The 22,701-nt window shown below is 43.7% G+C and overlaps 1 protein-coding gene across 1 annotated transcript; it reads right to left on the bottom strand.

Annotated features, from left to right (window-relative positions):
* Positions 1 to 1,117: 1,117 nt before the first annotated feature.
* On the bottom strand, positions 1,118 to 19,287 carry PLAC8L1 (PLAC8 like 1). The gene is made up of 4 exons (XM_047731162.1): positions 19,102 to 19,287; positions 14,801 to 14,937; positions 2,614 to 2,750; positions 1,118 to 1,367 (listed from the first exon to the last, which is right to left on the bottom strand). The coding sequence occupies exons 1-4, from the start codon at positions 19,221 to 19,223 to the stop codon at positions 1,227 to 1,229; spliced, it is 537 nt and encodes a 178-aa protein (XP_047587118.1). The 5' UTR covers positions 19,224 to 19,287; the 3' UTR covers positions 1,118 to 1,226.
* Between the last annotated feature and the right edge of the window lie 3,414 nt (positions 19,288 to 22,701).

Here is a 22,701-nt window from a genome sequence, read left to right on the forward strand (position 1 = left end):
TCCTATTTACTGAGTCCTTGCTACTTGCCAGGCAGTGGGCTAAGAGTCTTGACTTATGAGAATCCTCACAGCTCTCTGAGGTCAGCATCATCCTTTTACAGATGAAGAAACAGAGGCACAGAGACATCAGAACATTCGCCCACAGTTCCACACTCAGCAAATGCGGGAGGTGGTCCGGGCTTCAGGATCCAGGCTCCTCAGCCCTGTTCTGTGCTGCCGCCCAAACAAAATCAAGAGTGTTGCATTCCCGGGGCTGACGGCGGCTGGACCCACTTCCCAGGACGGTGGTAACTGAGTGCCGCAAACTGGCTGGCTTATAGCAATTGAAACTCAATCTCTCCCGGTTTTGGAGGCTCCAAATCTAAAATCAAGATGTGGGCAGGGCGAGGCTCCCTCTAAGACCTCCAGAGGAGGCTCCTCCCTTGCCTCTTCCAGCTTCTGGTCACCCAGGCAGCCTTGGTTTGTGGCTGCATCTCTCCGATCTCTGTACCCGTCTTCACACGGCTGTTTTCCCTCTGTGCGTCTTTGTGTCTCTTCTCCCCTTTTCGTGAGGACAGCAGTCACACTGGATTAGGGCCCACCCTAATGACTTCGTCTTAATTACGTCTGCAAGACCCTATTTCCACGTAAGGCCACATTCGCAGACGCAAGGAGTTAGGACTTCAGCGTATCGCTTCGGTGCAGGCGGGGGTCCGACGCAATTCAGCTGCCCACCTAGGGCTTCAAGCTCGGGGCCGAGATCCACCAGTGTCGGAGAGGTGTTCAAGATTTGCAGCCACCCGGGACCTTCTCCTTCATGCGGTGCAGACTGAAGGAGTCAGGACAAGGGAAGGTCAGTGCCTCTCTGATTTAGTGATGCTTCGTGTCCAGTCCAGGTGCTAACTAAGATCAACCGTCTCCTGCCCCACTACTGGCTCTGTGGGCAAAAGGGGGTAGGGAAGAAAGCTTCCCAGGGAAGGATGGGGGTAGGAAGATGGGGGAAATGCAACCTTCTCCAACTCTAGGCAGGTGTGGAAGGCACAAGCTCATCTCTAGAACCTGCCTTATGTGGCGAGGCTGGGATGCCAGAGAGACTTCATCGGAGGTGTGTGTGAAGAACGAACGAGAGTAAAGACAATAGTGGAGAAATCATTTATTTTCATACTATTTCCATGAAAACTTAAGAACAATCTCTCTTCTAGGAGGGGCTTGGGGAGCGGGTGAGGAGGAGGACTTTTCTCGCTCTGTCAGATAAGGTTGTCCTTGGTTGAAGGAGCTGTGTAGATTTCGTAGAGTCGGGAGGCCCTCATCTTGAGCTCCCGGGCCACCTGGCAGATGGAGAAGGGCCAACAGCAGTGCACGGCGAGCCAGTCCTCACACAGCGTGCCCTAGGGTGAGACCCACGCCTCTGTCCTGGAGCAGTCACGCTGGCTCCATGCCATCCCCAGGAGCCTATCCCGTCCACTGCTTCCGAGTTCCACCAAGTCAATGCCCTACGGGGACACCCGGGGACATGGCTCCACCAGGAGCCCCAAGGGCCAAGCAGCTCAACCGCTTATCAATCCTTGCAGCTCAGAGACCTGGCCTCACTTAGGGCTTCTGACACAGACTTCACACTTGAAACCACTGGTTTCTCTGTCAGCATCTTTTTTTTTTTTTTCTATTAGGACTTAATACTTCGAATTACTTTATTTCTTTCCTTGGAGTGGGTAATAAATGCCTATGGTCCAACGTTCTCGCAGTAAGGCAGCACAGGAAGTAAAAAGTACATCCCTCTTCCCCGGCTGTCCCCAGCTACCCACTTAACTTATCTGGGGGCAGCTGTTGTTGGCAGGTTTTTATGTACACTTCCAGATAAATTCTATGTTGGCACAAGTACATATATAGTCCTTATATGTAAATAGTTGCGTACTTCTGTGTCTTGTACCTTTTATTCAATATATTGAATAAAACATATTTTTGAATATATATTCAAATTCAATCTGAATTCAAATTGAATTTGAATATCAAATTCAATTGAATTCAAATTGAATTTGAATATATATTCAATTCAATTCAATATTCAATATATTGAATCAATATATTGAAATATATTTTAGGGATCATTCCATTTGAGTATATAAGGAGATGTCTTTTTTATTTTTAACTGTCCACATCCTGATATGTATGACTTTCTGTGCTCAGTCTCTCGTTGTACCTGGGCTCAGCTGCCCTGGAAAGTGACACTGGCTCTTTGCAGCATCCCCAGGGAACCCTCAAAGTGAATTCTGCATATGCCCCATATTCTTCATTTTCACTTAGACCATCCCAAGTAAATCCTCCAAATTTGGTGCCATTCTACCTGTCATCTTCTCTTGATACAGTAAGAGAGCGAGAAACAGAAAAGGCCCATTGACCTATCATCAGCATTATAATAGGTACCCCCTTGGAGATGCCTTTCATCCTGTCCATTTTAGTCCATATGAATGAAGCCAGAAATTTCTTCCCTTTCCTTTCCCAAACTCTTCTGCTAACTGTGGTGTTTTTTAAGCATTCTCACTCAGACTTTTTTTTTTTTTTTTTAAATCACAGCTTTGAAAGACATTTAGGTTCTTATATAGATCCAAGTTCACATACCGGTTCAAACACACTTACCCGTATTTTATGTCTCTCTCTGGTGCCAATTCTCAGTGCAAAGGTGGACCCGGGTAACAATGGCCAACAAAGGCACTCTCCATGATGCCTGGCGATGTCACACTCAAGGCACATTGGACAAAACAGACCACAGAAACCTGTCAATAACCACATAAAAGAAAGCCACGGTTCTTAGATGTGCTCAGAACAACTTCACATCTCAAAGAGCATTTACAACCTGATACCATCCATTGAATGCTGCACTGTCTCCCTGCAATCAGGGACTGAGAATGAATAACCAATTGTCAAAACTCAGTGGATGAAAATTGCCATAACTGAGCCACATCAAAATTGTGGTCTTTTGTTAAACACTGGCAAAGCTGCACCTGATACAATTCTGTTAGCGTTCACTATGGTAATTGTTTTTTCCTGTCAAGAGAAGAGCATTAAATGATTTTTTACAGTTGAATCTTAGCTGTTGCTTCTATTATGTTCATCTATTTTCAATATTTAAAATAGACCCAGTATATGATACTTGTGAATAGCAGGCGTCTTTCTCTGTAAATGTGATTGAAAGCTCTTTTATGGTGCGCTGATTCTGCCTGTTATTCTCATCAGGACTGTATTCTATTTCCCTGGCCAGAAGGTTACTCTCATTTTGCTAGTTTCATGGAGCCACTGACATCTGCCAGTTTTAATCTGTAAACTATTAGAGGCTTGATTCCTTGAACATCAACTGGAAACAGTGTGAGATTTATTTATTCATTGATCTTTAACTCCTGATACTGTTTCCTACACATTCTGCATGAACCATCTAATGCAGAGGTTCTATTTTAAATATGTTTTGGGTCGCAGACCCTTTTGAGGATATGGTGATAGCTATGAAGTCACTCCTCAAGGGAAAAGAAAAAGACCCAGACATGCAAAATTTTGCGTTCAATTTCATGGGGTCCAAGGATCTACTGAAAGCTATCAACAGACTGCAGATTAAGACTTCCTCGTAGGGACGCCTGGGTGGCTCAGTTGGTTAAGCGGCTGCCTTCGGCTCAGGTCATGATCCCAGCGTCCTGGGATCGAGTCCCACATCGGGCTCCTTGCTCAGCGGGGAGCCTGCTTCTCCCTCTGCCTCTGCCTACCACTCTGTCTGCCTGTGCTCATGCTCTCTCTCTCTCTAACAAATAAATAAAATCTTTAAAAAAAAAAAAAGACTTCCTCATATACAGTTAAGATGTTATGTCATATAGCATCACAAATGAAGATGACCTTGGAGAACACAAATAATTAGGACTATAAAACAGCAAAATAAATAAATAAATAAACACCAAAAAGCTAACCATGACCTTTAACGCATGTATGCAATAAATGGTATTCAGACATAATTTATATACAAGAAAATGAACAGACCGTAAATGTTATGTTGGGTGACTTGTGACAATCACATTCTCACCCAAGTAACAAGTAGAACACTGCCCTCAGAGTTCCCTTGTGCCCCTTCCCAACAATCCCAGCCCTACAATCCCCACTCCAGAGGCAACCACTGTTCTGATTTCTCTTCCCATTGATAAGTTTTGCCTCCTCTTGGACTTCATATACAGGGAGCCATTTTTATTGTTATATCCACCTTCTTTTATTCAACGTCATGTTCCCTGAGGTTCACCTTTGCTGTTATGCGAGTCTGTAGTACGTTCTTCATTGGCGCTGAGTAGTATCCAACACACGACTGTTGCACAGACCGCTTCTCCAGACTCTTGCTGGCTAGTCCATCCTCTGCTATTGTGAATACGTACTGCGAACACTCCTGGACAGGCCTTCATGCGGACATATATTTTCATTCCCTATAGGTGGATTCCTGGAAGTGGAATTGCTAGGTCATGAGGTAGATTTATGTTGAACTTGACAAGATAGAATTCTCCAAAATATTTGTGCCATTGAACAATCCCACCAGCAACGGATGAGAGTTCTAGTTGTTCCTCGTCCTCACCAGCATTGGCTACTATCGGTCCTTCTGACGTTAGCCATTTTAGTGAGTTTGAAGTGATTATGATCCCAGCCTTTTAAGTGCACCTGACAAAAAGGCTCACATACCAGTGTCACTAGCATGATAACTTCCTGTCAAGGGCCTGTTTCTGTTACCTGTCCTTCCCTCCCTCCCCAAACAGTGGGGCATGCAAAGTCACACTCCCAGATTCAATGACAAAAAAGCAAAATGCGAGGAATGCTATTATATCTTAGAAGCTCGGGAAAGATGTTCCAGGATTGTGAACTTCACAACTGGCTCTGAGGGGCTGAGGTGGCACACGTGCATACAGAGAGTGAGGACTCTGAGGGGGAGGAGGACAAGGAGCAGCCTATCTTTGAAGACCAGAACATCTATTCCATCCATTCGGGAGTCGTGAGATAATCCACTAAATCACGTACTGTAGGCATCCCTTACCCCAAAGCAAATTCTGAATTCAGCCTTGAGTGAGTCTGAGATGTTTTGCCCCACACTTAAATAAAATAATAATTACTCCCAGCCGGATCAGAAGGCCCCACCCTGCACCGACCACTGGGATGAAAAGCTTAGAGGACACATGGCCCAGTCAACTTCCTGCGAGTTTATAGGGGTCATAGTGCAGGCAACCCTGAATTAGGAGATGTGGAAATCATGGCACAGGAAAAAACAACCAATCAACTCTCATTTAATGCATGGATTATGAAATAGTGCAAATGCCTAGAAATAAAAAATTCATCTAAAATTGCATAATTATAAAGCTGACAAGCTAAGTAAATAATAAATTGTTTACACAATCACCTGAGCTGCACCACTATCACTGGCAAGGAGAAATGCCCACCATCCTCAGTAAGTATACTGTAAAAACGTTGCTTTGTGCATTGGAACTCCTGCATCTCAGCTTTACGACTGGTATGTCTTTTTAAAAAATACATGCTGTTATTTTTATTTTTAATCCTTTCCATCAGATAACCATGTTATCTAAGCATTCATTAGGATGTAGTTACTAGATGCTGAAGGCAACACACCAAAACACACATTCAGTTACCTTGGGACAGAAGTCAGATTGGATTTTTTTTAAAAAATCACATGAAAGTCGAATTCTTATTAATGTAATAGCTAACATTAGAGTTCACCATGTACCAATCCCTACTAAAAATATATTGTATTCATTAGCTCACTTAATTCTCACAACAATCCTATAATACAGATATTCTTATTGTGTCCATTTTAACAGATGATAAACTGACGGCCAGAGGGACATGTTTATTAGGAAGGAGAAGAGGCCAGATTTGAACTAAGGTAGTCTGGCCCCAAACCCAAAGTCTTAACTACTACACACAATCCTGTATGTTCTCATGTTTTATGTATTTATGTTACAATGGTTGTGGATCTGTGTGTTCCAAGACAGTATCCTTACTACCACTAATTTGTATTTATTCCTGTGTGACGCTCTCACATCATGCAACTTTAGGAAAGTTGCTTTTCATCAGATGTTACAGCTCTACATGGTGGAGTGAGAGAGATAAAAATTCCTGGCTCATACTCAAGAGGAATGGGCAAGAGCGGGACCATGGAATGCTGTCTTAAAGAGTCTCTAGGAGAAATTTTTACAGCATAGTTGCTAACTCCTACAAATCAATATATAAAGGATTAAGCAAAAGAAGAAAATGGGGATAGGACATGAACAGGTAATTTACCAAAAAGGAAACACAAATGGCCAATAGCAACCGTGAAAAGCCAGTTATTAGTAATCAGGGAAATGCATATTGAGACCTTCAGAAACCCAATAAGAATGCCAAGTTTTTCAATATTTACATTGTGGGGAAACCAGAGAGAAATAGCTACACAGTCCTTTTGAAAGCAACTTGGGTGAATCTAGTAAAACTTTAAGTACACTAGGATCTAGTAATTCCACGTGTGAGCATCTACCCTAGAGTAAGAAGCAGTACAGGGATGTCCACTGTAGAATTATTTGCAGCTTGAAATTTAAAACTTCAGTGCGCACTAATAGATGAAAGCATAAATAAGCCATGATGGTATAAATCATACTATGGAATAATTAAGAATGCAGTGAAAGAGGGCACCTGGGTGGCTCTGTTGGTTAAACATCTCAGCTCACATTTGCAATGACATGGATGGAACTAGAGGGTATTGTGCTGAGCAAAATAAGTCAATAAGAGAAAGACAATTATCATATGATCTCTCCGATATGAGGAATTTGAGAGTCAGAGTGGGGGGTCGTGGGGGGAAGGGAGGGAAAAATGAAATAAAATGGAACTGGGGAAGGATACAAAGCATAAGATACTCTTAATCTCAGGAAACAAACTGAGGGCTACTGGGGGGTGGGGGGTGAGGGATAGAGTGGCTGAGTGATGGACACTGGGGAGGGTATGTGCTACGGTGAGCGCTGTGAATAGTGCAAGACTGATGATTCACAGACCTGTACCCCCGAAGCAAATAATACATTATATGTTAATTTAAAAAAAAAAAAAAAGGTCTCAGCTCAGTCAGGGCACAATCCCAGCATCCTGGGTTCGAGCCCCTCATCAGGCTCTCTGCTTAGTGGAGATCCTGCTTCTCCCTCTCCCTCTGCCTACTGCTACTCCTGCTTCTGCTCTCTTTCTGTCAAATAAAATCTAAAAAAGAAGAAGAAGGAGAAGAATGCAGTGAAAGATTAAGTACCAAGAGAATTAAATCTCTAAGACATATTTTGAGTTTAAAAAAAAAAATCAGATTGCAAGGGCACTTAGGTGACTCAGTCAATAAAGTTTCTGACTCTTGATTTTGACTCAGGTCATGACCTCAGGGTCATGAGATCGAGCCTTGCATTGGGCTCCACGCTCAGCACAGAGTCTGCTGGAGCTTCTCTCCCTCAGCCCCTCCCCTGGTCCTGCCCCCATTTCTCAAATAAATAAATAAATAAAACCTTAAGGGGCACCTGGGTGGCAAAGTCAGTTGGGTGGCCAACTCTTGGTTTCTGCTCAGGTTGTGATCTCAGGGTCAAGAGATCGAGCCCCACATCAGGTTCTGTGCTCAGCAAGGTGTCCGCTGGAGATTCTCTTTCCCTGTTCCTCTGCCCCTCCCACTCCTGCTCTCACTCTCTCAAATAAATAAATCTTTTTCTTTTAAATCCTTAAAAAAAATCAAATTGCATAATGATACATACAGTATAACACTATTTATCGTTTGTTTAAAGTGTTACAAAAGAATAGTATATATTTCTAATGGCTACATATGTAAACACGGAAAAAAAGATCTGGAAGGAAACCCTCCAAACTGATTTAATAAAAAAGAACATTCATGATTTCCTTTTCTGTAATGTTTCATTTCTTACAAGGTGAACATATACATGTGTTATTTGTGTATATACATATATGCAAATATATATTATTATATTTTATTTGTTTGTTTTTACGGCCTCAGGCTCAAAAGGGATTTGAGCCAGAAATCCAGCCTCTTCCTCTTACATGGCACCCATAGGCCTGGCAGTTATAGAAGCACCCACTCCCTCAGTGTTCCTGGCCTATCCTCTGAGATGGGCTCCACCCTCATGCATGGAAGTGATTTATTATTCATCCCTCTCACTCACAGGGGAGTTGAGAAAGAAAAAGCCTACACAGAACCAGAGTGCGAAGCCCCAGAGAGCAGAAGTAGGAAAGGTGGGTGGAAACTGCAGCAAGGCACAGTTTAGATCAATTATTACAAAAAGGCAGAACCATCAAGCAGTAAGAGATGGTCAAGAAAGAAATGGGGCACCCTCATACATTGTGGGTGGGCGTGTAAGTTAGTACAACTTTCAAACGGAGATCCAGTTGGCAGCGTCTACCAAGATTTAAAATGGTACCCACTATTTGACCAACAGGTTGATTCCTCAGCAATTGTCCGACAGGTAAACTCACACACATGCAAAGTGCCGTCTGTACGAAGACATTCAGGGAGTGTGAGTTTGAACAGCAAGAAGTCTGGAAACCACATTAAGGTACTCCAATGGATTTCTGGATAAATAAATTATGGTACACTCATAAAATGGAATCTATGCAGCAAGTAAGATATTTGGTGCAGAACAGTGTGTGTTTATAGTTCTACTATTTGTGGAAATTACATAAATACACGTACAGCAAAGAATCTGGAAGGAGAGGTACTAGAATATCAACAATGATTATCTCCAACAGCTGGGATTACAGGATATTGGTTTTTGTTTTTTCATAAGTCTCCGTATTTTTCTTCTTTATGATGATTCCACAATACTGTTATAATAGAAAGAATAATCTCCTTTGCTTCAAAATTATTTTACACCTTCACAAGCATACAGACTGTCTGTGGACTCAGTTAAGAGTTGTTGTTTCTGGGGAAACTGGGTGGACGGACAGCAAATGTATCAAAGGGATAGGTACTTTTTAATTTTGCATAGTGTGCATGCTAAACTTTACAAAATCTCTTTTTTAAAAAGATTTTATTTATTTATTTGACAGGGAGCTTGCACAAGCAGGGAGAGCAGCAGAGGAGAGGGAGAAAGAGACTCCCCACAAAGCAGGGAGCCCATTGCTGGGCTCCATACCCAGGATTATGACCTGAGCCCAAGGCAGACACTTAACTGACTGAACCACCCAGGGACCCTTTTTTTCTTTCTCTGTTTGTTTTTTTTTTAAAGCACAGAGCTGCCTCCCAAGGAGAAAAGCCCTCCTTCCTAGAAATGCTCAGAAAGCCACAGCTGTCAGGTTCTTGCCAGGCACTGTGCAGAGGAAATTTTGACAAGCAGGTGAGGGGCCAGACCAGTGACGCCAGTACCCCTTCCAACTCAGAAGATTTATGACTCTTTCAATGAAAGGCAAAGAAAGAAAGAATCCAGTGAGAATATAGGTTCAAATTGATTCACTGATGGGTTGTTCAGCAAATGTTTTTCAGTGCCTCCTGCTGACCAGGCACCCTGCTGGCCACGGCAGGGGTGAGCAAGAAGCACTGGTGCCTTCTTCTAGAGAGGTACACTTTACCCAAGATAGAGTTCAGGGACACAGACCTCCATCACAGGCCTCTTCAAGCCTTCCTCTTCCAGAAAACCAAAGAGAATCCTGGCCCACTTCATCCTACACATCTTGGGCATCTGGTAAGTACTAGTCCCACCAAGCTCTTCACCCCCCACGTGCTTATGGTGCCCTCCACACGGAGGTAGGTGGTCTGAGCGTCGTTTCCTCCCAGCTTTCAGTATCAGCTTTAAATCGGTTTCTCAAAGAGGCCATCTCTGACCCCACTCCCCTATAGTTTCCTTCCATAACACCCTCTTTCTTTCCTTCAGGGCACTTACCACAACTGCTATTATTGTTTATGGATTCATTTGCTTAATGTCTTTCTCCTCTATGAAACCTTCTCTGTCTTATTCACTATTATGACTGTAACACCCATCACCTGTCGGCACATGGGTAGGAACTCAGTAAATATTGAATTACAAACCAATGTGCATTAAACCTGCCACATAAACCTTCTCTGGGGCAACATCACAAACATTCCCGAAGCTGGGCTATCTCGCCTCTCACCCTGGACAACATTTAGCAGCCACTCAGTTCCCTGTGGCTTTATTTTCACACCTGAGCTTGCAGGAACCCCATCTCCAAAGGACTCAGAAATATCCATTTGCCAACCCTAGTGCACAGTGAGTGCAGATAAAAGTGCCCAGGTGGGAAGAGGGAGCAGGCTCAGGTCATGATCTGGGGGCTCTGGAAATGAGCCCCACATTGGGCTTCCTGCTCAGCGGGGAGCCTGCTTCTCCCTCTGCCCCCTCACTGTTTGTGCTCTCTCACGCTCGCTCCCTCTCAAATAAATAAATAAAATCTTTAAAATAAATAAATAAAAATAAATTTAAAATGTAATTGCAATAAAATGACAAAGCAAAATGTCAAAAAGAAATGGAAATCACCGCTGTTCTTGACATACCCTTTGTTTAATGGATGACAAATTATAGCAGTAATTCTCAACATGTAATGGAAGGCTGTCCCAGGATGGGACTCTGGCGTGGAAAAAGTCATGGAAAGCGGCTCTCCTTTTTTGTTCCCAAGTTTGTCACAACTATTTACACAGTGGTCGGCTTGAATTGAAATTCTGTGGATAAAGCAGCCCTTTTAAACAAGGAAAGAAGCCCAGGCTCCATAGCACTCATGTTCCACTCATGTCCTGGGTTAATGACACTGCGGAGAATGAGCGTTTAAAGCGTATCACCTGGAAATTTTCTTCTGAGACAGTCAGCTTTGAGACACTATGAGCAGTCATAAAATGGAGGTCCATCCAGGGAATAACAACCGGGACACAGAACATTCCAGATCATCTTGTACTGTGTATCCATGGCCCCTTCTCCATGGATCGTGCCAAAATGTAAAGAATGTTCTATTTCGGGGCGCCTGGGTGGCTCAGTGGGTTAAAGCCTCTGCCTGCGGCTCAGGTCATGGTCCCAGGGTCCTGGAATCCAGCCCCGCATCAGGCTCTCTGCTCAGCAGGGAGCCTGCTTCCTCCTCTCTCTCTCTCTGCCTGCCTCTCTGCCTACTTGTGATCTCTGTCTGTCACATAAGTAAATAAAATCTTAAAAAAAAAAAAAAAGAATGTTCTATTTCTCCACACATCCTCCCTTCTTACCTTGTCCCCAGAATGGGCTCTGAAACAGGCCAGCAGGGAATCTCAGAAGGCCGAGTGTGATCGGTCTTCACATTGATGGGGCTGGGGGACAAAGCTAAGTGGTGAAGCAGCATTTAAGGCAGGGGCGTGGTGAGGATGGTTGTTTCTTTAGCCAACTTTTTCGGTGCCCTTGGGACGGAGTAGAAGTCACTGTGCGACAGCACGTCTATGCCTCCTGACTCTACTCTTGGCTCTTAACAACTTAAAATAACAATAATATATCTCAGATTCACTAGGGGCATTATTCTGTATTTGTTGGGCATTTCCTGATAACAGCACCCCAACAGTAATTTGGGAAAAATATCTCTTCTCTACTGGGGGCAATGCTGATAGGACTGTCCTTTGGAATGACCTAAGCCTGGCAAAATGGACTCCATCTGCTCCATCAATTCTCAGGAGGAAAAACAAAATGACAAAAATGTTTGCAGTTGATCAGAGAGTATCAACTAGCTTCTGATAATGCAGCTTGTCCCAGGGGTGCCTGGGTGGCTCAGTGGGTTGATTCTCTGCCTTTGGCTCAGGTCATGATTTCAGGGTCCTGGGATCAAGTCCTGCATCGGGTGTTCTGCTCAGCAGGGAGCCTGCTTTCCCCTCTCTCTCTGCCTGCCTCTGTGCCTACCTGTGATCTCTCTGTCAAATAAATAAATAAAGTCTTTAAGTACGGTATAAAAATACAGCTTGTCCCTTCTGAACTTAGTTTTTAGTTGATTTTTTGATTCTCTGAGCTACCCCAATGCCTCCAAATGAAATCCAATGTTTATTTGTGTATTAGTTTCCTAGAGCTGCCATAATAAATACCACAAACTGGGCATTATTTTCTCACAAACTGACAATTACCAGAGGGAAGGCAGGTGCGGGGGCGGGGGCGGCCCCCCCCCCCAGGAATGGGTGAAACAGGTGATGGGGATTAAGGAGGATACGTGTTGTGATGAGCACCAGGTGTTGTACGGACGTGTTAAATCACTAAGTTGTACACCTGAAACTAATATTCCAATATATGGTAGTAACTGGAATTTAAATAAAAACTTCAAAAAGAAAAGAAATCATTCTCTCAATGGGAGAATTCTGGAGGCTAGAAGTATGAACTTAAGATGTTAGCAGGGTTCATTCCTTCCAGAAGTTCTGAGGAAAATTCTATTCCATGCCTCTCTCCAAGCTTTTGGTGGATGCTGGCAATCCTTAGCATTCTTTGGCTTATGGAGGCATTATTCTAATCTCTGCCTCTGTTTTCCCATGGCATCTCTTCTTAGTGTTTGTACTTAAATTTTCTGTTTCTTATGAGAAACACCAGCCATTGGATTAGGATCTACCCTAATGTAGTAGAACCTCTTTTTAAACTTGACTACACAGCAGAAACCCTATTTCCAAATAAGGTCGCATTCAGAACGTACAGGTGGACATGAACTTTGAAAGGACTATTCAATCCAGTAGAACATGCAACCAAAAAAATTGATCCAGTCAAGTTCCAAGCCAGTGTTAAGAATGGGTTCTAGGTATTACGTTTTTGTTTTGTTTTGTTTTGTTTTGTATTTTTTTAATTAACATATAATGTATTATTAGCCCCAGGGGTACAGGTCTTTGCATCATCAGGCTTACAGAATTCACAGCACTCACCATAGCACATACCCTCCCCAGTGTCCATAACCCAACCACCCTCTCCCTAACCCCCTACCCCCGGCAACCCTCAGTTTGTTTTGTGAGATTAAGAGTCTCTTATGGTTTGTCTCTAGGTATTATATTTTAATCTTAGCAACAACCCCTGAGGTGAGCACTTTTATTATCCTCCCTTTAGAGGGGGCAAAGTGAAGACCCAGAGAATTTGTTCGAGGTCAAATAGCAGTAAGAGGCAAGCTAAGATACAAGGCAAGGTCTCATCTGATACAAACATGTTCTCACCACTACACTATATTCTAGGCTTTGCCATACTTGAAAATGTACTGATGACTCCCCAAACCCCAACTACAAACTACGAAAGGAAAATGTCTACTTCCTAATTTGATGCTAGATCTCCACATCTCCACATGGCTATTCTGCCTTCTTTGGACCTCAGCACAGGGGACAACCAAAGTCAAAGTATCTGGAAGAGACTAAGGAAGAAGCTGAGAGAATCAGAGAATGGCTGCCGTCATTATCTGATCTGAAGTCCACATGGGTAGCAGCGGCAGGAAGAAACCTGTTGAGCTCTGCTTCAGATGGGCAGATGGACAGGGATGGAGGGTAAGGTTTTCTACGAGGCAATCTCTTCTCTGTGGGGTCCAGGCAAACAGTGAGGGACTGAAGCATAGAGGACCAGAACACCAAAACTTGGTGGGAGAGCTTTAGCCTCAGCAAGACTGTCAGCTGAGTAGGGAATAGGACCATGAAACGGCTCAGATGGGTCTCTGATCAATACTATGAGGCTTTAGGAATGAATCCAGATCTTTCCAAAAACCAGCAAAGGGCAGAGAAAGCCATATTCTTCAAAAATAATAGACCCAGGGTCTGCTGGATTTTGAATGTTAGTGACAAATGCATATCTAACAGAGACCTCCCCCCAGCCACACAGCATCCCCCAGAAAGTCTTGTGGCCAAGATGCTCCCTAGGGCAAAGGCAGGACCTGGAAAGGGATGCTGACATGGTACCAGAGATGAGTCGGAATATCCTAAGATAAAAATGGAATCGATGTGCTTTGAACTTCATTCCAGGGGACAATCATACAGCTAGGTACCTCTCTAGAGCTAAAATAGTATCTGAAAATATTTCAGTCAACATAGGAGGCTTTTTGTGATGATTTCTGTTCTTATAAGAGTACTGCATATTCCTCCTAGAAATACTAGAAAGAGATAAGCAAAAAGAAAATAAAATTACTCATTAGCCTACCATCTGGAGTATGTCATAAACATTTGTATTTGTATCCTTCCAGATATTTTTAAAATATTTCCCCCCAAAAATTGTGTCTAATGTGCTTAGTTTTACAGTCTGCTTCTTTAACTTAAAAATATACCAAAACATCTTTCATCCCATTGACTGTTAATCTACAATGTGACTTTTCATGGCTGTATAATAACTCAATGTGTGCGTGCCCCATCAAACATTTCAGGTCATTCCAGATTGTTGTCACAATAACCAATGCTGCAGAATTTAACATTGCTAAATCTTTGCACATGATTTACCTCCTTAGACTAAATGCCTAAAAATGTAATGACTGGGCCAAAGCTATATAACACTTGAGGTTCTTGTCATACGTATTGCTAAGCCATCCGGCAGGAAGGTTATACCAACGTCTCCTCCCACCAGCAGCAGATGGGGGAGCCCATTTCATGCATCTTTGCCAACAGTGGAGTTCATCGTTTAAAAAATCTTTGAAGTTACCACTTATTCTATAAAAGCATCCACATCCCTGAAAAGCAAGATTTTTTTCCTGCCAAGGAGTGCATGTGAGCCGCTAGAAGATTGGTCCGCTTATTCTAAAGCCATTATATTTCTGTCCTTGTGCCTGACGTAGCTCCTGCACCCAGGGATGACTTGGGAAAGAAAGTAGTCAAGGACTTGCGTGAAGAGGGAACACATACAGATTCTCCTGTCTCGGCAAACACTGAAGAGGCCGGTGCTCCAGTCTCCCCCAGTCTGGACGATCGCTGCGATGGTGGTCCTGCCAGGGCCTCCCCGGTCAGGCTGCTTCACCACAGCCTGGGCTGGCGCGTGGCTCCTGGAGAGTCAAAAACAGTGATTAACTTGAAAACAAAGGGGATGGTTCAGAAGGATAACCATTAAGCCAAGACGGAGTAATAAAAAGGAGAAAGGGACACAGATGCTGAGTGGATCTTAATTCGTAGCCCAACCTCCTCACCATCTGCCCTCCCCCCCACCACCAACTTCTGCTCTGACTTTGCCCTCTCTCTGGTAATGGCATGATTATTCCAGACCCTGTCATTCACCCTTAAGGTCCAGTCTACTTCCTTAGTATTTTGTAATAGTTAAATCCACAAATCTGGAACCAAGAGGACTCAGTTCAGACATCAGCATGTCACTTGCTGGCAGCTTGACCTCAGCTGTCGCTTAACATCTCTGTTTCTTTTTGTTTGAAAGTAAGATTTAAAAAGATGGCCTCACAGGATTATTGTGTTGAATGAAGGACAAATAATTAGTTTGCTGTGTCTGAGTGTATGCCCTGAGTGAGGCTATACCCCAGGGGTTTTGAGCCTTCATTGAAGAAACTAATAGGGCTTGGGCATGGAAATTGGGACAAGGCCGTAGAAATTGAACATGCAGTTATCATTTAAACAAACAACCAAGACTTCAGAAGATGTCTTTTTCTGTTTGTTTAAAGATTTATTTATTTTGGTGGGAGAAGGGCAGAGGGAGAGGGAGAGAGAGAATCTCAAGCAGACTCCTTACTGAGTGTGGAACCTGATGGGGCTGGATCCCAGGACCCTGAGATCATGACCTGAGCTGAAACCCAGAGTCAGATGCTTAACACACTGAACCACCCAGGTGCCCCCAGAAGATGTCCTCATGTCAAAGTACTACATGATTATCCTGGGGGCCCACCAAATACACCTTTGGCCTAGTTTTCCCTGAAGGGAAGAGATAGTCCATGTCGCCATTCTCAAGTAGAAAATACGGGCCGAGGGGAAAGCCTTCAAAAGTGAAGTGGAAAAACTCCCTTCTCTTTCTGGGCCCCAAAGCTGGTTTTGCCCCAGCTCCTACCATGGAGATACCTGGGGTAGTCCCACAGTGAAGGGTAAGCTGTACCTAGCCTCCTGGAAGGGGCAGATTGAGAGGATGGTCGAGGGACCGCCCCTGAATGAGTGTGAGCCTGTACATGGTAGTAATTATTCTACTTCCTGCTTCCCTTTCGGCAAGCCTCATTAACAGTCTGTACCTGTCTCTGGTGGGCTGTGAAGAATGAAAGAGCAAGCCTGCCTCACACGGGAGACAAAATAAACAAGAGACAGCAGAAATTCTTCCCGTAACAGCTGCTGTTACAGGACTAGTCACCAAGGCTCAGCACCTGTGACACATGGCCTGGAGGGCAGAAAGGAACACTCCTGAGCACCCTTAAGGCAACACCCTGAGGGCATCTTGGAAACAGCAGAGGGCCCTTTGAGAACCTCTAAATCAGGGCAGTAAATCCAGTGGGGGTGCATTGTTCTTGTTATTAAGATCCACGTCTCTCTTTCCTTCTACTAACACTGCCTGCATCCACGCCCTCCCAAATCTGGTGTGCCTTTAATAAACACATTAGCTTGTTAACAAAACAAATGCCCAAGCCTCACCCGAAGCTAAGAGCGCAGGTCTCCAGACAAGAGGTATAGAAATCAAGATTCCTAACAACGTCTCCAGCAATACCTAAGCTGTCATCCTAACACCAGCCAGCCTGAAAGCTGGCAGAGGTGGATGTGGGGGCCACAAATGACCACACAAGCCTCTGAGTCTCCCATCGGGTGGGTGGGGATGTCAACGTGAGAAAGATGGCGAGGAACACAGAGTAGGAGGAAGGCTGATGGGGAAGAGGATGGGTGGAAGATAGCCGGTCTTCAGTGCCAAGGAGACACCAGCTGGGAGTTGAAGGTCAGGAGCTACCTGTTGAAAGTGCAAAGTGGAGCTATAAATAACCCCAACTCTTTCATCCTTTAGGCATTTAGAGACAAGGCTTGCAAGCTAACGAGCTTTTCAAGAGCCTGCAACACTATCTGAGGCCTAGGAAAAAGTACTGGCTCCAAAATACAAAAACTACAAGACAGAATCCAAAATTAGTTAATGCTCAACTAAACACTGAAGTCTACCATTATGCCAACCTCATTAACTGTCAAATTCACAAATTCACAAATATTTTACTACATTTAAAAACAATTTAGAATTCTCATTTTGCAAAAAAATCCCAAGTACGAATGATTGCTGAGAAACAAGAGCCAATCATAAAATGAACTAATTGCGGAGAGCCAAATAATTTCAAAAGCAAAATTATAAAAATCCTTTCACTTATTGTACAGCAGAAAAAGTATGGATATAACGTGTGGTATGGGTACACTTTAATACGTTTGTTACACTGTGGGTTGGGGCCCATGGTACGGACTGAACTGTGTTCCCCCAAAGTCTATGTTGAAGCCCCAGCCCCCAGTGTGACTGTATTTGGAGATAGCGCTTTGAGGAGGTGATTACAGTGAAGTGAGGAATAGGGGTGGGAGAATGGGCTGACAAAACTGCCATGTAAAAAGGCCACGTTGAGCAACCAGCAAGAAGGCTGCAAGCCAGGTGCAGAACCTGACCACACGGGCACCTTGATCAGCCTCCTGAACCGTGAAAAAATAAATTTCAGTTCACGAGACCACCCAGTCTATGACATTGTGTTATGGAAGCTCAGAGCGAACAAAGACAGCTCTGAAGATTTCAAACTGGTGAAGAAACCACCTTTATGCCTGTCTTATTTCCTCTGTTCCTTGGGGTCAGTGAGCACAAGCTGTTCGCCCATACCCCCCGACCCCGTAACCCCGGAATCCAGCACACAACCTGACACCTGGCAGGCTTGTGGTTATTTGGTGAACTAGACCAAACTGAATGTCCATATCTCTGCTGTATCTTTGAGTCCTCCTCAAATCTAGTTATAAATTATGGGATCTTAGTGTTTCCTTCTCTAGCAGAGTTACACTTCTCAGGTGTGGAGAGAGGAAATAAAAGCAGAGAGGAGCCTCAAACTTCCTGCATCCCTCCACACCACGCATTTGCCATCAGATTCGGCAAGTTCTTCATTGAGTGGAGGACGGATTTTAGGCCCAGGCATGCTAAAATTCAAATGTGGCCTGGTTGCCTTCTACTTGTCTGACCTTGGGAAATACGTCACTGCCTTCAGCTCTGGTCTCTCTCCCATAAAACTGGATTGAAAACATTCTCCCTCTGCAGTGGTCTTGAGGATCAAACAGGATCACACTCCCAGCACATAGGAGGCTTGCAGTGGGTGGTGGCTACTGTTATTCTAACTCCATGATCCTGCACTGCCCTGGGGCCTTCTGTACCCTTTCCCAAGAAACAGAGAATGGAGGCAGGTGCTCTCGGGCAGTTTCTCAGGTGTCACACGGGCTGCCCAAATACCTAAAACTTCAATCCCAGGGACCCATCATCCAGCTTTCCCAGGACTAAGGGTTTTCCCAGGAGGGAGAACTTCCAGGGCTCAACTCAGGACATGCCAAGGTAAACCACGAAGTTTAGTCACCCTAAGAGATAAGCAACAGAGGGAGGCTTCAGCTGGTGGGAAGCAGGAGGCTGACTCAAAGCACAAGGCAAGAGGCCCAGTGCTGGAAGATGGAGATGCACACTCTCCCTGCTTTCTGACCTCACTCTGTGGTCCTCTTCTTGCTGCTGCTAAGTGCATTCCCCACCCTGTGTCCCCACTTGTCTGGTGCTTCGCCTTGCCGGGGGGGGGGGGGGGACGTTGTTCCTGTCACCCTCTTCCTTGATGAAACTTGCAATACTAAAAAGCATTCATTCTGCCTCCCACCCAGGCTTCCTTGATTAATTCAAACTTAACTGAAGCCAAAGCTCTGGAGTTTTGATTTCAAAGGACTAGAAATTACTGGCAGCCCCCAGTAGTCAAGTTTTACTTGGTCAAGGTTCAACGCTGAAAGTTAAGAATAAAAGACGCCCTTTCACCCAAGCTAGCCCTTCTCTTTTCGCTGGCCAAACAGGGCCCGAAGGAACTAATCAGTTGCCCCTTTTCAAGTACCCGTGGAAAATTATAGCAACTACTTTCTTCCCAAGCCTAGTTTTCTTCTCTTGGCTCCTCCTAAGAAGAGACTGATTTTTAGACAGAGAGACAGAAAGAGATTTGATATGCTACCCAAAAAGAAAAAGAAAAAAATCACCAACTCTCTACCTCACACTGGAAAGAAAATGTTCATCTTCAGAAGAGATGAGTGAAAGCAACAGAGGTGAGTATAGGCTGAGTAAGGAAGCATCCTCAGGAAATTTAGAGAAGTAATTTCCAAACCAATTCATAGCGAGGAGCTTTCCTGTCTCAGAGGCTCTCCTTCTCCCTTTGACAAGAGGCTGACTGATTCTAAACTTAGATTCAATCCAAAGTGAAGCAGCTCTTCTAAAGAATGTTGCGTTCATATTCTGGAACCTGAGGTCACAGCACTGTAACTGACAGACATCTTATTTCTTTAAAGACGCGTACACATCTAACTGGATGTGTCTATGTCAGGGTATTAGGAGTTTCTGAAGTACGCCTCTAGGACATGCCTTATGCAGGTGTGGACCTCAGCAATGCTGGGAAAATGTCTAGAGAGGAAAAAAAAAAAACTTGAGGAAAAGATTGGAATTGAGAGAAGACATCTACAATCATAATTCAGGGTTACATGAGAAAGAAAACAGCAGGGACCTGCCAACTCTGCTACATAGTCTTCACATCAGACCCACAGAGAGTAACTGCTGAGGGTTCTGAATCTCAAAGCATTTATTTGAGGTTTGTGAGGAAAAGCCTTTATAATACCTTCCAAATCAAGATTCTCAGATACATCTTCCTAATTGCCTTCACTCACTGGGTTCTGGGCAAGTCTGTCTCCTCATCCAGAAGGATGCGTCCTACATGAAGGACAGCCATGTTTCTTCCACTTACCATTCCAACTCTAAGTGCATAACATGGTGTATGCAACAGAATAAGGATTTAGTAACTTGTTGAACAAATGTGCTATACATGAAAATTCAAGTTTGTAGGATAACAGAGATGAATAGGTGATTACTAAGCTTTGCAAAAAAATGATTTACAATATGGTTCCTTTAAGGAGTGGATAACCATTGTCCATGTAAGCTGACTCTATATTTTAAAATTGCATTTGTACTTAACTTTTCTAATCAAACATCTATTATATGAACTGACTAAGCTGTAGGCCACATAGCTCTTTCACCTAAAATATAAATGAAAAAGAGAAAGAAGAAAAAGGAATGTTCTTCTTTATAGAAGAATGACAACTGTATGAAAAAGAAATAATAGCATTTAAAAATCACCATATCGAGGGGCGCCTGGGTGGCTCAGTGGGTTAAGCCGCTGCCTTCGGCTCAGGTCATGATCTCAGAGTCCTGGGATCGAGCCCCACATCGGGCTCTCTGCTCAGCAGGGAGCCTGCTTCCTCCTCTCTCTCTGCCTGCCTCTCTGCCTGCTTGTGATCTCTCTGTCAAATAAATAAAAATAAAATCTTTAAAAAAAAAAATCACCATATTGAATAGCATCCAACATAATTTATTCAGGAAGGGATCTTGAAGGGGCACTAAAACCATTAGATAAAAAAGAATGGAAACAGGAAGTTCCCAAGGTGCCAAAATATCACTCCACAGATTTCTCACTGCAAAAGAAAAAAATGTATCTTAGCTCTGGAGAGTTCCAGAAATACTCAAAATCTATCTTTAAATTTAAACTCTGGAAGTGATTTCAAAAATACCTTAAAAAAAAAATATATATATATATATACATACACACACATACCTTTATAATGGAAAGTTCTGAAAGTGATCAAAATGTATCCCTAAAATATAGTTTTGGAAAATGCCAAATCTAGTATCATTAAGAGTGGGACAAACTCATATTATGTACCTCTTCGTACAACGCAATATGAACTAATGTTTAATCGAAATTTCATCAAGTTTCTAGACCACTGTCCAATAGAAATAAAATGCAAGCCACAGATACAATTTAAATTTCATGTTCTTAAAGGGTAAAAAAGGATGAAGTTAATTTTAATTATTTAAACATAATTTATTCAAAGCATTATTTCAGCATTGTAATCAATAGAAGAGAGTATTATTACTGAGATATTTTACATTCTCTCTGTTACACTAAGTCTTTGAAACTGAACGCATGTTCTACAGTTTCAAACAGCACGCCTCAACTCAGACTCACCATCTCTCAAGTGCTCTAGACCCATGTGGTTAGTGGCTAAACTATTGAACAGCTCTAGACTGAACCCCCGGATAAGGACAATGAGGGACAGAAGAACAAATGACGGCTTAGTCCTCCAGAGTGAAAATGCAGGAAGTACTCCCCTATCACACTCCTAAGCCCTTAGGAGCACGGATCATGTCCTTGCCTGTTGTTTTGCTTTCTGGAAGTGAGACGAGGGGTTCCCACCTTATAACCAATCAGGCTGTAAGCCTAACAGTGGGCAAGAAAACTTAATTGATCCTGCAAGTCTTGGGTGGCATCTGAGTATTTTCCAATAGAGAGGTGAAGTTATGTCCAAAGACAGCAAAGACAGGAAACCGTGTAACCAAATTCCAGCTAACACTGAGACCCTACCAGGGCCAGGCAAGTTGATCTCTACCAAGTAATCATTAGAACAACTAAATGAATGATTTTCTCAAGACAGAAAGAGATGGACGCGATGACCACAAACTAGAGACGACACAAACTGATACTACCTCATCCCCACACCAAAAATCTGCAGTGACTCTGCAGACAAATCAACTTCAAATTTCATCCTGGAATCTGAAAATCTTTGTAAGGCCTGATTTACTTGACCTGCTTCCAGTTATCCCCTTCTTTCTCCCAGATCAGCATTCCATTCCTGGCATTATCTCCCCAAACAAGCACACACCTGTTTTCACTTCCAAGCCCGTTCCACACTGACTTCTAAGAGTTGGGAAGGTAGACCACTCTGCTTCAACTGTTACTCCAGTCCTAACAATCCTCTGGGCTCTGCCTCATCTCCTCCCTCTGCTCCTTATCAACTTCTCCCCCCCTCAGAGCCCTGACAACACGGGCCTTGGTCAAACACATTCCTGTTTTGCATGTATGCATTCTTTGTTTAGTAAGTGGGTTGCTGGTGGTTCAGTCCGTTAGGTGTCTGATGCTTGATCTCAGCTCGGGTCTTGATCTCAGGGTTGTGGGTTCAAGCCCTATGTTGGGCTCCACACAGGGCATGGAGTGTACTTAAAAAAAAACCAAAAACATGGGACGCCTGGGTGGCTCAGTTGGTTAAGCCACTGCCTTCGGCTCAGGTCATGATCCCAGGGTCCTGGGATAAAGTCCCCGCATCAGGCTCCTTGCTTGGGGTGGGGGGGGTCTGCTTCTCTCTCTGCGTCTGCCTGCTTATGCGCTTGTGCTCACTCACTCTCTCTCTCTGACAAATTAATAAATAAATAAACCAAACCAAAAACAAAAAACCTTTTTTTTAAAGTGTGTTGCAATGAACCGGAAGTATGGAGACCAGGGATCTAGTTTAGCTCTGCCAAGAGTACACAGCATCTTCAGCAAGGCCGCTTCTCATCTCTGCTTCTTCAGGTGGCCTCTATGCAATTCCATCAGCACCCCAGCCACATGTCCTCAGCTCAGAGCCTTTACACCTGCTCTACCCTCTGCCCCAAATGCCTTTTTGCCCAGATTATAGGCTAACAAAATTACGTGTTCATTTACCCTCTGACCTACAAGGCTACTGCTAGAAATTTACTCTTAAGATACACCTCCACAGGGGTGCCTGGC

This window comes from Lutra lutra, chromosome 5, assembly GCF_902655055.1.
Source record: "Lutra lutra chromosome 5, mLutLut1.2, whole genome shotgun sequence".
NCBI classification, from domain to species: Eukaryota; Metazoa; Chordata; class Mammalia; order Carnivora; family Mustelidae; genus Lutra; species Lutra lutra.

Coding starts and splice junctions, on each gene's coding strand:
- PLAC8L1 (XM_047731162.1), bottom strand. CDS start 19,223: ATGAATTGGTTTGGAAATTACTTCTCTAAATTTCCTGAGGATGCTTCC. Junction 2,751..14,800: donor TTGCCGAGACAGGAGAATCT/GTATGTGTTCCC, acceptor GGTTATTGACAG/GTTTCTGTGGTCTGTTTTGT. Junction 1,368..2,613: donor GAGAGAGACATAAAATACGG/GTAAGTGTGTTT, acceptor GTCTCACCCTAG/GGCACGCTGTGTGAGGACTG.